The sequence below is a fragment of the Piliocolobus tephrosceles genome, chromosome 5, assembly GCF_002776525.5.
Source record: "Piliocolobus tephrosceles isolate RC106 chromosome 5, ASM277652v3, whole genome shotgun sequence".
Classification (NCBI taxonomy): domain Eukaryota; kingdom Metazoa; phylum Chordata; class Mammalia; order Primates; family Cercopithecidae; genus Piliocolobus; species Piliocolobus tephrosceles.
In genome coordinates, this window is record NC_045438.1 from 51,888,594 (window position 1) to 51,904,098 (window position 15,505).

A 15,505-nucleotide genomic window follows, 5' to 3' on the forward strand; every position below is an offset into this window, starting at 1 on the left:
CGGTTGCACATTAGCCACACTGATGCAGTCCTGGTGCACATGTGCAGTTGCACATTAGCCACACTGATGCAATCCTAGTGCACATGACTGATTCAATGAGAAATCCATAGTCTCCACCCCCTGAGACTGTAACTGTAGAATTGTCCCGTGTCTGGTATTTAGGAGTGTCTTCAGTGGCTGATGCACTGCATTCCGGGCCCCCAGTGTGCTCCCATAGTACTTTGTGTATTTGCATATCTTTTATAGCGAGATGTCTTCCTCTATCCCGCCACACTCTCTGTTGCCCACCAAATTCCAGCCACTGTGGGTTCCTTTGTATACCTCACAGGAGAACCCACCAAGTTCATTCTATCCTGGTTTGCAATCACATTCTTTTTTTTTGAGATGGAGTCTCTCTCTGTTGCCCAGGCTGGAGTGCAGTAGTGCAGTCTAGGCTCAGTGTATCCTCCGTCTCCCAGGTTCAAGCGCCCCTCCCTCCTCAGCCTCTCAAGTAGCTGGGATTACAGGCGCTCGCCACCATACCTGGTTAATTTTTGTATTTTTAGTAGAGAGGGGGCTTCACCATGTTGACCAGGTTGGTCTCAAACTCCTGGCCTCAGGTGATCCACCTACCTCGACCTCCCAAAGTGTTGGTACTATAGGCGTGAACCACCGTACCCGGCCTGCAATCACATTCTAAAATGACTTTCCTTTCCAAGTCTTCCTGCACTCAAATATCACCTCCTCAGAGAACCTTCCCTGACTGTCCTAACCTTCTTTCACCCTTGTCCAGCTTCAGTTGCTCTCTATCATACTACCTTCTGTTTCCTTCATATCACATAGTACAATGTGGTATTATGTTGTTTATTCACACTTATTAGTACTTTTCGCCTGTGATCAGAACATAAACACATGGCACAGGGCCTTTGTCCACTTTCTTTACCCCTGTAACCTCCTTACCTGACATCCAGTCTTTTAGCAATTGCTTATTGAATAGCAAACAAAGTAGATAGGAACAGCTTCATGGGGACGATAGCCCCAGTGACAAGAGCATGAGAGAAAGCCATTACTTCCTCTTTACTAGTCCCATTTTTATTGTGTTTATCCTGTTTTAGAAAAGGGTTGTAAAGGAAAGTTGACCAGGTAACTCAAATAAGACCTGTCTGGTAGGCAGTACCATGTTGAAGATATAACAGTGTGGAGTCTGGCCCTCAGCCTTGAGTGGAACAGCAAACAATTCTTTCAATAGATATGTTTCTAGGAGAGTACGGGACTGGGATTCAGAAGGCCTGAATCTAACCATGGCTGTGGCCATGCATTATTAGCAGTGTGACCTAAGGTAAGCTACCTCCTTTAACAAGCCATGTTTTCCTCACCTTAAAATTAGGGGTCGGGGCCGGGGTTGGTGGCTCACACCTGTCATCTCAGCACTTTGGGAGACTGAGGCGGGCAGATCACAAGGTCAGGAGATCGAGACCATCCTGGCTAACACAGTGAAACCCTGTCTCCACTAAAAATACAAAAAATTAGCCGGGCGTGGTGGTGGGCGCCTGTAGTCACAGCTACTCAGGAGGCTGAGGCAGGAGAATGGTGAGAATCCAGGAGGCGGAGCTTACAGTGAGCCGAGACCGAGCCACTGCACTCCAGTCTGGGTGACATAGCGAGACTCCATCTCAAAAAAAAAAAAAGAAAAGAAATTAGGGGTCGGAACTGAAGGTATCTGAGTGCCCTCCCAGCTCTGTGGTTCTTGGGCAACGAGTGCCAGGCATTCATTCACAGGTGAGGTACACCTGGAGCCTGGCTGGGTCCCCTGAGACACTGCCTCCTACTAGCACATCCCCTCGTGAGATGAAACTAAAGCTTGGAGGCAATCTGAACATTCAGTTTAAAACATAGGGGGTTAAAGATTGTCAAGAAGGTTTTATTTTGTTTTGGTTTTTTGAGACAGTGTCTTGTTCTGTCATCTAGGCTGGAGTGCAATGGTGCGACCTCAGCTCACTGCAACCTCTGCCTCTTTGGTGAAGTGATTCTCCTGCCTCAGCCCCACGAGTAGCTGGGATTACAGGCATGCGCCACCATGCCCAGCTAATTGTTGTATTTTTAGTAGAGATAGGGTTTCACCATGTTGGTCAGGCTGGTCTCAAACTCCTGACCTCAGGTGATCCCCCTGCCTCGGCCTCCCAAAGTGCTAAGATTACAGGTGTGAGCCACCATGCCTGGCCTGCCAAGAAGTGTTTCTTTTGTACTATGAGAAATAACAAGGCCGGGCGCAGTGGCTCATGCCTGTAATCTCAGCACTTTGGGAGGCTGAGGCCGGTGGATCACGAGGTCAGGAGATCAAGACCATCCTGGCTAACACGGCGAAACCCTGTCTCTACTAAAAATACAAAAAATTAGTCAGGTGTGGTGGCAGGCGCCTGTAGTCCCAGCTACTCAGGAGGCTGAGGGAGAATTGCTTGAACCCGAGAGGTGGAGGTTGCAGTGAGCCAAGATCACACCACTGCACACCAGCCTGGGCAACAGAGCGAGACTCTGTCTCAAAAAAAAAAAAGAAAGAAAGAAATAACATGATGGAGTCTGCTCACAGTTCTTCCCTGCTAAGAGAGAGGGCCTAGGCTGAAAGACCAGGATACAATACATCCAGAGCACCCCATCCTCTACTAATGGAAAATACTGGCCCAAAAATGTTTCTCTGGCTATTATTTTCTTTTTCTTTTTCTTTTATTTTATTTTATTTTATTTTGAGACAGAGGCTCACTCTCTTGCCCAGGCAGGAGTGCAGTGGCATGATCTCAGCTCACTGCAACCTCCACCTCACAGTTTCAAGTGATTCTTCTGCCTCAACCTCCCGAGTAGCACCATGCCTGGCTAATTTTTGTATTTTTAGTAGAGACAGGGTTTCACCATATTGGCCAGGCTAGTCTCGAACTCCCGACCTCGTGATCTGCCCACCTTGGCCTCCTAAAGTGTTGGGATTACAGGCATGAGCCACCGCACCCGGTCCTCTGGCTATTATTTTCTTAGACCTTTTGTCTTATCTTATCCAGTATTCAGGTCAGAATGATGCAGTTTCAACTCTCCTTAAACCCTTTTCCTATTTGCCCGGAGAATACTGGGCAGCGGTGCTCACAGGTGCAGCGTTTACCCCGAGATAACTTTACCATGACATATCTCGCTTTTATTTTTATTTTCACATCACTCCACTATATCGACTTTGGAAACAAAAGACATCATTCTCTTTATAGCATTCTGTTTTTAGTAGTGGTATTTCTATTTACAAAATATAGTAATTCTCGATTGCTGAAAATGTCAAATCCTAGAAAACATAGCATTCCTACGCAGGATGTTAATGTCGTTCTTGAATGGTTGTTGGCTGAAGATTCAACTGATGAATCCAATTTCTCTGAAATATAGACGATTCTGATGATTCAGATGCTTGTGATGTTCTGTTTACAGATAACTCCAAGAACAGGTTTTTTTGTTGTTATTGTTTGTTTTGTTTTGTTTTGTTTTCTGAGGCAGAGTCTCACTCTGTCGCCCAGACTGGAGTACAGTGGCACTGTCTCAGCTCACTGCAACCTCTGCCTTCTGGATTCGAGCAATTCTCCTGCCTCAGCCTCCTGAGTAGCTAGGATTACAGGCGTGCACCAGCACGCCCAGCTAATTTTTTTTATTTTTAGTAGAGACAGGGTTTCACCATGTTGGCCAGGCTGGTCTTGAACTGCTGAACGTGTGATCTGCCTGCCTTGGCCTCCTAAAGTGCTGGGATTACAGGCATGAGCCACTGCGACCAGCCAAGAACAGTTTTTATATTTTATTTTCACATTGGAAATTAGATTAGTCCGGGCACGGTGGCTCACGCCTGTAATCCCAGCACTTTGGGAGGCCGAGGTGGGTGGATCACTGGAGGTCAGAAGTTCGAGACCAGCCTGGCCAACAGGGTGAGACCCCGTCTTTACTAAAAATACAAAAATTACCTGGGCATGGTGGCACAAGGCTGTAATCCGAGCTACGGGGAAGCTGAGGCAGGAGAACTTCTTGAACCCGGAGGTGGAGGTTGCAGTGAGCCAAGATCGTGCCATTGCGCTCTAGTCTGGGTGAAGAAGCGAGATTCCATCTCCAAAAAAAGAAAAGAAAAGAAAACCAGTCAGATTAGCTTCAGCCTCAAAGAGCATGCTTATGTAAAATTAAAAGAGTGCTGGCAGAGAGCTGAACTTTTTTTTCTAAACGGGAAAAGAGTTAATTTAATCACACTCATCTTTCTATAAAAGAAAATTATATAAATATCAGAACTATATTTTCTGATCTTACAAAGGGAGTGTTTTATAGGAATATGGAGAAAAATGTTTGGAATTGGGACTGTTTTAAAAGATCCTTTCTAAATACAAGATAGGCCACTGGATTTTAAAGTAATGGTTCAGTAGCCAGGTGCACATCTGTAATCCCAGCACTTTGGGAAGCAGAGGCAGGCCAGTCACTTCAGGTCAGGAGTTCAAGACCAGCCCAGCCAACATGGTGAAACCCCGTCTCTACTAAAAATACAAAAATTAGCTGGGCGTGATGGTGGGAGGCTGAGGTAGGAGAATTGCTTGAACCCGGGAAGTGGAGGTTACAGTGAGCCAAGATCACGTCATTGTACTCCAGCTTGGACAACAGAGCGAGACTCTGTCTCAAAATAATAACAATAATAATAATAAAATAAAGTAACAGTATAGTGCATTGATGTGGTGTCAGACTCAAACAGGCCTTTAATCCATTACCGCTTGCTGAGTTTCAGTGTAATATGAAGGATATTAGTGGACTATCCATACTTAATTGGAAAAGCCATTAAAATATTCTTTCCTTTTCTAGTGACATATCTGTGTGAGACTGGATTTTTTTTCCTATATACTTCAACCAAAACAACAGATTGCAACAGATAGAATGCAGAAGCAGATATGAGAATCCAGCTATGTTCTATTAAGTTAGAGATTAAAAATTTGCAAAAATGGGAAATAATGCTACTCTTCTCACTAAATTTTTTAAGAGTATAAAGAGGTCCTGACGCCAAAAGTTTCAGAACCACTGCCTTGGAATGAGGAACACCACACGATAAACTCCATCCCTGCAAAGAGTTCGTGATTGACATTGTGGCTCATTTTCAAATACGAAAGGACAAATGAAGATACTCAGAATTTGAGAGCAGTGTCTAATATGAATGACAGAAGCTAAAATCATCAAAAAGGGAGCTCAGCAGAAAACAAAGAACAGGAAAGAAAAGTACAAAATCATTATCATCATCATGGCATCTTTGGAAATAAGGGAAGATTTTGCACCCATGAAATAAAAACAGAAGCATAAGCAAGAAACATCCAAAAAGCATGTTTTTAAAAAAACAACTTTGAGGCCAGGTGCGGTGGCTCACACCTGTAATCCCAGCACTTTGGGAAGCCAAGGCAGGTGGATCACGAGGTCAGGAGATCGAGACCATTCTGGCTAACACGGTGAAACCCCGTCTCTACTAAAAATACAAAAAATTAGCTGGGCGTGGTGGCGGGCGCCTGTAATCCCAGTTACTAGGGAAGCTGAGGCAGGAGAATGGCGTGAACCCAGGAAGTAGAGCTTGCAGTGAGCTGAGATTGCGCCACTGCACTCCAGCCTGGGTGACAGAGTGAGACTCCATCTCAAAAAAAAAAAAAAAAAAAAAAAAAAAAACTTTGAAATTGAAAATCTGATGATTGAAACAAACAAAAAGTCAATACAAGAAATGGGGGGAAAAATAGATGGGAAATAAAGTGGAGATCTCTCCCTACCAAAAAACATGGAGCAATAAACAGGAAGATAGAAAGTAGAAGAGGAAGAATAAGAAAAATTAGCATATTAAACCAGGAGATCCAATATGTGAATAATAGGAACTTTAAAACTGGAAGGAAGGAAATATCAAAGACATAATTCACGAGCAGAGATTTTTCTTTTTTTTTTTTTTTTTTTAATACGGAGTCTCACTTTTGACATGCAGGCTGAAGTGCAATGAGCAATCTCGGCTCGCCGCAATCTCCGCCTCCCAGGCTAAAGCAATTCTCCTGCCTCAGCCTCCCAAGTAGCTGGGACTGCAGGTGTGCACCACCACACCCGGCTAATTTTTGAATTTTTTAGTAGAGATGGGGTTTCACCATGTTGGCCATGCTGGGCCTGAACTCCTGACCTCAGGTGATATGCCCGCCTCGGCCTCCCAGAGTGCTGGGATTATAGGCGTGAGCCACCACACCCAGCCAGGAGCAGAGATTCTCAAGTGTTTTGGTCCAGGATCTCTTACATGCTTAAAAATTATGAAGGACCCAAAAAGCCTTTTTGTTTGTGTTTTATTGTGTTTTGTTTGCCACGTTAGAAACGAAAACTGAGAACCTGTTAAGATATCTATTTATTTAAAACTAAAAAAGAAGCAAGTCCACATATTTCTAGAAAAATAATTTTACTACTTTTTCCACTAAAATTTTTTGTTTGTTTTGGAACTGTTTTACATTTTTACAGATCTTTTTTACTGCCTGACTTACTAGAAGACAGCTGAATTCTCATATCTGCTTCAAGTTTCCATCTGTTGTGATATCACACGTCATGTAGCCTCTGGAAAAGTTCACTGTACTCTCATGAGAGAATGAAAGTTTAAAAATTTGATAATGTCCCAGTATTTTTTATGAGGTCCAACCTTGTGGACCTCCTAAAGGGGTCTCGTCTCAGGAACCCCAGGGGTCCTTAGACCACACTTGGAGAACTGCTATCCAGATCATTTCCCAAATTTGTACATTGGCTCAGTGCATGAAAAAGACCCACCCAAAGCCTGTTATCACAAAATTTTGTAATTATGTCAACTAAGAGTAACTCTAAAAGCTTTCAGAATGGGCTAGGGATCAGAATGATACTGGAATCTCAATAGCAGCATTAGAACCTATAAATCAACAGGTAGACAAATAGCTCCCTGAATACTCCAAGAAAATTACTTCCAACCAAGACTTTTATATCTACTGACATTATTAGCCAAGTGTGAAGGGAGAACATTTTTGAAATGGGAAGAGTCTCAGAAAGCATACCTCCTGTTACTCATACTCAGAAAGCTATTGCTCAATTTTATAATCTCCCAAAGGAAGGAATACATTGGAAATGGCAATACAGGAGACGAGCAAAGGCTAGCATAGGATGGTGTTGATGAAAGAACCAGCAGGCCTGGAGAGCAGCCTGTCCAGGTTGGAGCAGAGGTCACCAAGAAAGAAATGCAAGCCATAGAATATATATTTGAACACAGTGAGACAAGACTTATACTTCTGGCACACAACTTGCTAATAAATTAATGGTGTTTATCTTGAAAAAAGGAAAAAATAAGAGAAACAATTTTAACTCCAGGGAAAACATGGTTCTCTAAGAAAGGAAATGAAATCATGGTATACTCTAAGACTAACAGGGCATAATACTTACATAGTCTTAAAGATGTAAATTCTGACATTTAATCGAATCAAATTACATAACAGAACTAGTTGAGAAGGCTGGGCACGGTGGCTCACACAACCCAGCACTTCAGGAAGATCACTTGAGCCCAGGAGGACCTGCCTGGTTGACAGAGTGAGACCCTGTCTCTAAAATTAAAAAAAAAAAAAAAAAAAAAAAAGAGAGAGGGAGACATCTTAGAACTACTGAGAAGACAAAAGGGTAAGTTTGGGGAAACTGAGAAGTAAATAATACCTAGAACTGAAAAATAATGAGAACACATTATCAGCATGCTTAGAGACATGGACCTTCTTAGAGCAGAAACAGCCTAAAGAATCAAAAATGCTTCTGGGCAGCGCCCATCGAGAATGAGAAGCAGAGAACCAGAAACTGCTTGTTTTTCTCATAATTCCTGTAGAACTACTTCACTTTTTATTAAATATATAACATATGGCTCATTAAAATAAACACTTAGCATAGTAAAGTGTATATTAATATAACTTATGTGAAGTGCAATTTAGAAATGTGTTAACATTTACACTAAGAATATTCTTTGACCCATCAATTCCATATATAGAATTTTATCCAACAGTGTGAGATTCATTGAATTAATTACGGTACAGTCACACAATGAAGTATTATGCTGTTACTTAAAATAATGATACTCCCAGTAAAAAAAATAACGTGGGTTTACATTTGAGGAAAGACATTTCCCTCCCCAACATATCTCTCCTTTAAAACACTATCTCTATTATAATTTTGTATTCGTTAGTGTGATATTTCATTGAATGCCTGACTCTTCCAATGGATTGGAAGCTCCATAAGACCAGAGCCACGTAGTCCCCAACCCCTAGGTCACAGACCAATACCAGTCTGTGAACTGTGCATGCGCGGGATCTAGGTTATGAGAATCTAACCATAAGTGTAATACGCTTGAATCATCCCAAAACCATCCCCGCAATCCAGTCTGTGGAAGAGTTGTCTTCCACGAAACCGATCCCTGGTGCCAAAAAGGTTGGGGACCCCCGAGAGCCCATATCTCACTTTGCTCACTGATGTGTTCCTAATCCTTTACACTGTACCTGGTACCCAGGCAGCTATTTGATGTCTGAATGAGCATCAGTGAGCATTCATGTAGATAATGACAAATGTCTGCAAAACTTAAAGGTAGGCAGGGCTTAGCTCTGGTGGGAGAACTACAGGTTCGACCTGGGTTTAATCCCCTGCTACAGCATGACCTTGGGCAAGTCCCTTACATTGTATCATTGTATCATTGTAAACATTGTATCATTGGATACAATGACAGCAGGTCCTCAGTTATCCAATTATATGATTCCTTGTAAATGCCATGGAAATGTTTAAACTTTTAAATTACACAAAATATACTCGCCCAGAAGACTACAATCTAATACTTCCTGGCTCTTATTTTTTTATTAGTGAACTTCTGCAAGATTTGGAAAACTGTGAAAATGATCCTGTGGCCATAGCAGAGTGTTTTGTGTCCAAGGTAAGCAGGGTTCATCCTTCTGGGCCAACTGAGACAGATACAGAGTACAGAATTTTTCATTTTAAAGTTAAAATGACTGGTTGGTTTCATATCAGATAGAGTTAGCCACTAATCTTTCTCCGGTTTGTTTGTTTGAGTAGCAAAAATGTATTGTTCCTGGAGCCAGGGAGACACTAATCTCGTAGTTTTTCTAGAACTTGTATAGTAACTGAATGATGTTACTCTTTGCTGGGAAAAACTTAAAGCTTGGGAGCGGACAGCCCGGAGTAGAAGAATGTTAGAAAAATAGGCCAGGCACTGTGGCTCACACCTGTAATCCCAGCACTTTGGGAAGCTGAGGCGAGCAAATCACCTGAGGTCAGGAGTTCGAGACCAGCCTGGCCAACATGTCGCTACTAAAAATACAAAAATTAGCCAGGTGTGGTGGCATGCCTGTAATCCCACCTACTCGGGAGGCTGAGGCAGGAGAATCACTTGAACCCGGGAGGTGGAGGTTGCAGCAGGAGCCAAGATAACGCCATTGCACACCAGCCTGGGCGACAAGAGCAAGACTCTGTCTCAAAAGAAAAAAAAGAAGATGAATGTTAGAAAAATATAAAATACCACTAAACTGGTTTAGTTTAGTGAAAGTGAAAGTTTAGTTTTAGTGAAAGTCCAAGAGAATCTAAATATTTTACGTATAATATATGTGGCACTAGCCTAGTCTCTATGATTATCTTTAATATAGATAATTATCTTTTGAGGGATAGAGAGAAGCAGAATTAATCTCCTACATTTTAAAAAATGTACTCTTCCACTGTTTTCTTAAGCTGCATCAATGGTTTCGAAAAATACAAGGAAAGGATTTGACTTTCTTTTTTTTTTTTTTTTTTTTTTTTTTGAGACGGAGTCTCACTCTGTAGCCCAGGCTGGAGTGCAGTGGCGCGATCTCGGCTCACTGCAAGCTCCGCCTCCTGGGTTCAGGCCATTCTCCTGCCTCAGCCTCCCAAGTAGCTGGGACTAGAGGCGCCCGCCACCGCGCCCGGCTAATTTTTTGTATTTTTATAGAGACGGGGTTTCGCCGTGGTCTTGATCTCCTGACCTTCTGATCCGCCCGCCTCGGCCTCCCAAAGTGCTGGGATTACAGGCGTGAGCCACCGCGCCCGGCCTGGATTTGACTTTCAAAGCTTAAATGACAGTGAGCTCGTGCTCTGAACTGGAATAGGAGATGGAATTCTGAAACCTACCCGGCGAGCCTTTCCTACATTACTTTCTCAGCATGCTACCTAGTATATAGAGATTCCTGTCTTGTTTAAAGTATCTTAAACATGCAACAGCTTTTGTTTGGAAAGCCTTTAGCAGAAATTGTTTTGCAGCAAACTTTCATGTGGTTTCTGCAGTTGTAGTTTGAAATGCACGAAGGTTTAATAAAAGTTCATGATGGCGCTTTGAGACCCACTGGGAATTAGCACTGTATTTCGAGCTCCGGAGTCGGGTGTGAACTGGGAGATGTGGTTCCAATCTGACTTGGCTCCGGACTGTTCCACAGGGTCATTTCTGATGGCGGCAGATCCATCCGGATGGCTTCCAAACACAACACCCTGGGTTTTATTGGAGCAAAGTTCCTTAAAGGCAATCCGTGGGCTCGTATATAAAACTCTCCTGACTTTGTGTGTGTGTGTTCACATGTAAAATGTTTGTGCACACACGTTTACCCATGTGTAAGCTGAAACTTACAATCCTTTTCACAGTTGCCTGTGTCAAAATTGGACAGGGATTTGAAAAAAAGAAGAAAAATGAAAGAAGGCGAAATGGGTAAAAAGATATGCTGAGTATATCAAAGGAGATATGTTAGAATAACCACAGCACATAAACAACGTAGAAGCTTTCGGAAATGTTTGGGCTTTTACTGGTAACTGTAATCACAAGTTGATTAAAGATGTTCCAGCGTATGCTTAGCTCTCGCTTAATTATTCACATAAAAGTTTGTTTATGTGCCATGTTGCCAACTCCCAAATCTTCCTTTTCATTGTAATATTGCCAAGTTTAATTAGAAGACTGACTTGAGCACTCTGCATTTTCGCATGGAAACGGGGAATCGTGAGGGAGTGCTGGGCTCAGGCACTGCCTGCCTTTCACTCAGCACCCTGACATTTAGAAGATGTTACATCTTCTGAAACACAACCAGCTGCTCAACTCTAGGGAGGAATGGAAAATTGCTTTAATTGGGAGGCCACTAATGAAAGAGGTGAAGCTGACAGTTGACTTCTGCTTTTATCTGAACCACTGGGGCCTGCACAGAGATTCATCTTTGACCTTGCTTACTGTCATGGTATGTGTAGGTTACAGAAGTCCTTATCAACAAGTGGAGAACATGGTCGCTTTTTACCTGATGCTCATAGAAGAATGAACCCACAGTTCTCTCGAAGGACAGAAATTAAAGTTTCCTACTGGGCAGGCCAAACCTTCTTCCAGTAAACATTTGTCTGTTTTAGGTCTCTGGAAACACCTAGAATGGCTCACTTTGCTGCTTTTACAAACTCCACGTTCACATCCGTCCCTCATCTTAACTGGCAGCAAGGCTGACCCAGGGCAACGTTTAGGAGGGAGACAAAGTGTCTTTAGAGCCTCAACCTCCCCTTAGCTGCCTACTCTCCTTCGTTGTGTTGTGTCTACCCTCTCTCTGTTGGTGCCTTCTTCCTTTTAGAGCCCAGGAAGTGTGTGTGCACACACACACACGCATACATACACACACACGCACACACACGAAAGCATGCACATGTACCACCCACTTACTAAAATTATCCTCAAGGAAGTGTGGATATTGGATAGTCATATGATTAGCGTGAATTTAAGTCAGAGTTACCTTACCCATATGCTATTTACATATTCAGTCTTTCTTGTAGTGTCCAGTGAAAACTTCTCAGGAATCAGGGAGAGGAGGACCCTGTGGCAGAAGAACCCCTAAAATCATACATATTGCTTTACTTTGGCTCCCTATTCAATAAATATTTGAAGGACCCATGTGCTTGATTGGTCAGCACTGATTATATCATATTTTGGCTCTTTCATAATTAAATGTCTCATTTTTATGTCATCTCTAATTACAATTTGAAAGATTTGAAGAACTAGAAGGAATATATTTTCTTGTAATTTGTATATATTTGTATAACACATTCCCCTAAATCCTTCTAAGTGGATTTGGGGTGGCATATTTAATAAATAATGGTATCTAAGTAGGAACTGTTGATTTGTATGTGAAACCGTCATTTTTAAGGTCCACAGAGCTTCACAAACCTAAGGGCAAACTTGCATTTAATTCCAATTAAGGACATATAGCTGATTTAAATCAAAACCCTCCAATTTAAAATAGGAATAGAGCCATGATATCACAAAATGCACAGAAATTCAGTCGTGCGTAACTCATGAGGTCTTATGATAGCTGGGTACAAGTAGGTCACTATATTATGCAATGTCAACCTATTTTCATTGAAGCCATTGTTTTCTCATTTGTATTTTAAATGATCCTGCAGGTCCCAAATTTTAAGGAAAGTCAACTTGATATTGTTTTATTCCAGGTTGAGTATAGCAAGAGGCAGGAAAGAAAAAGCAAGAAACTCAGAAAGTATGAGCCAATCAGAGAAAAGTCCCCATTTGGTACATTAGCTTGCTCACAGACCTTGGGCAAGTCACTCTGGCATTTTCATCCATGGAGCCAGGGCTGGCTTCAAGAACCCATAAGCGAACTCAGGTGTACAAAGGGGCCCAGGTAGAGTCTGTAGCAGTCAAGGTGTTTGCCTGGTCTCCTGGGGATGGTCATTGCCATGTGAAACTGCAGGCCCAGGGCTGGTGGGTCTTATACTTCTTCAGGAGAAGCTAGAAATTGAAATTTTTTTTTTTTTTCTTCTTGAGACGGAGTTTCGCTGTTGTCGCCCATGCTGGAGTGCAGTGGTGCGATCTCGGCTCACCACAACTTCCACCTCCCGGGTTCAAGCAAGTCTCCTGCCTCAGCCCTCCGAGTAGCTGGGATTACAGGCATGTGCTACCACACCCGGCTCATTTTGTATTTTTTTAGTAGAGACGGGGTTTCTCCATGTTGGTCAGGCTGGTCTTGAACTCCTGACCTCGGGTGCTCCACCCGCCTCAGCCTCCCAAAGTGCTGGGATTACAGGCGTGAACCAGCGTGCCTGGTCGAAATAAAAATACTTGTATCTTTCAACTTTTAAAAGTTGGCAACTAATTTAGACTTTTTAAAATCGCGTGCTTGAAAATTTGGTACAATGCTTGAAATGTTGGCAAGGCCATGGGGAAAGAGATACTCTCGCAATTGTAGGAAAAGAAAATGGCATGGCCCCTATGGAAAGGAATTGAGCTGTGTATCTAGCATCTGAATTCACCCATTCACCCATCAGTCCTACATCGAGAGATATATTCCAAGGATACACTGACAGAAATTCACGTAAGCATAATACTGTTTAATGTTTGTTACTGCAAAAGACTAGAAACAGCCAAATGTCCCTAAACAAGAACCTGTTTGAATCACCTTTGGTATCCACATAATGAAGTACTGTGAAGCAATAACAGTAAAGAATATCTTGGCCAGGCATGGTAGCTCACGCCTATAATCCCAGCACTTTGGGAGACCAAGGCGGGCAGATTACCTGAGATCAGGAATTCAAGACCAACTTGACCAACATGATGAAACCCCATCTCTACTAAAAATACAAAAAATTAACCAGGCGTGGTGGCAAGCACCTGTATTCCCAGCTACTAGGTAGGCTGAGGCAGAAGAATCATGTGAACACAGGAGGCAGAGGTTGTAGTGAGCTGAGATTGCACCACTGGACTCCAAGCCTGGGCGACAGGGTGAGACTCTGTCTCAAAAAAAAAAAAAAAAAAAAAAAAAAAAAAATCTTTATACACTCCTCAGGGAAGGGAGTGGATAAAAGTGTGTGTACAGCACTGTGGTTCCCAAAGTGTGGTCCTGGACCTGCAGCATCAGCGTCACTTGGGAACTTGTTAGAAATGCAGATTCCTAGGCCCTACTCCAAGACCTACTACATCAGAAACCCAGCAGTCTATGTTTTAACAGGCCCTCCAGGTAATTCTGATACTCAAGTTTGAGGATCACTGGTATAACATTTGTTTACATAGGAGATGAAAGCCTGTAAGATTAAAAATTGATTATAAAAAAGTGATTAAAAATTGACACAGGAATGGAGGGAACAGACTAGAAGGGAAAAGAATAGAGGTTAGGCTTCTTCGGAGGCAGGGAGTGGTGGCTTACACCTGTAATCTCAGCACTTTGAGAGGCCGAGGTGGGTAGATCACTTGAGGCCAGGAGTTTGAGACCAGCCTGGCAAACATGACAAAACCCCATCTCTACTAAAAAAATATATATATATATATATATATATAGTATATTTTTAAAATATAATATTAGCTAGGTCATAGTGAGTAGCTGGGACTACAGGTGTACGCTACCACACCCAACACATTTTTTGAATTTTTAGTAGAGATAGGGTTTCGCCATGTTGGCCAGGCTGGTCTTAAACACCTGGCCTCAAGTGAACTGCCTGCCTTGGCCTCCCAAAGTGTTGGGATTATAGGCATGAGCCACCGTGCCCGGACTAAAATAAGGAAACTAAACAGAATACCATTGTTACACTTAAATAATTCCATAACATCATGAGTTTCACCAGTCACTATTCATATTTCCTTTTTTCTTTTTAAAAGATTTTGCCTGTTTGATTTGCAAATAAAAATCACACAGAGCAGGCCGGGTTGCAGTGGCTCATGCCCAGGAGGCAAAGGCTGCAGTGAACCAATATTACAACACTGCGCTGCAGCCTGGGTGACAGAGCAAGACTCACAAACAAACAAATCTCAAAAACAAACAACAACAACAGCAACAAAACACACCACTTCCTACCTCTGTCTGCTGAGAAGTCCTAGAAATGATGATTACCCTGCAGCAAGAGTGTCCCTGATACCCAGATTGTGGTCTCCCAACACTGTTTCCTGCCAGAAGGAATAGGGACTCCATGAAGAATGACTGTAGGGCACGAAATATACAAGATAGTCTGGAACATCTTGTCACACCAGGAAACAAGCTACAAAACACCATAGGCCAGGTCATGAATGCTCAAGAAGGGGCTCCTACTAGCCGAAAATGGGATAATTTGAACATCAGTGAAGATAATTACCTGAAAACAATGAAAACTCATTAAATAGGCCCATATTAATGAATTTGCAGTGATATTAAAACACCAAATTGATGACATTTGCATGATGCTGGAGAATCAATGCATTATTTTGAAAATTAAAGGAAAGAATTGGCTGGGTGTGGTAGCTTATACATGTAATCCCTTACACTTTGGGAGGCTGAATCAGGGGGATCACTTGAGCCCAGAAGTTTGAGACCAGCCTGGGCAACATAGCAAGACCCCGTTTCCATAAAAAAGTTTAAAACTTAGCCAGAGGTGGTGGCATGCCTGTGGTCCCAGATACTCTGGAGGCTGGGGTGGGAGGATCACTTGAGCCCAGGAGGTTGTGGCTGAAATGAACCATGACAACACCTCT

General features: G+C 42.6%; 1 protein-coding gene across 4 annotated transcripts in view; it reads left to right on the forward strand.

Moving 5' to 3' along the window:
- PLEKHG1 (pleckstrin homology and RhoGEF domain containing G1) overlaps positions 1 to 15,505 on the forward strand; it is a 243,528-nt gene that overhangs the window by 179,329 nt on the left and 48,694 nt on the right. For all 4 annotated transcript variants that reach the window (XM_023206155.1, XM_023206158.1, XM_023206156.3 and 1 more), the window contains exon 5: positions 8,875 to 8,944. In XM_023206155.1, the coding sequence (XP_023061923.1) occupies positions 8,875 to 8,944 (70 nt within the window). The remainder of the gene's footprint in view (positions 1 to 8,874; positions 8,945 to 15,505) is intronic.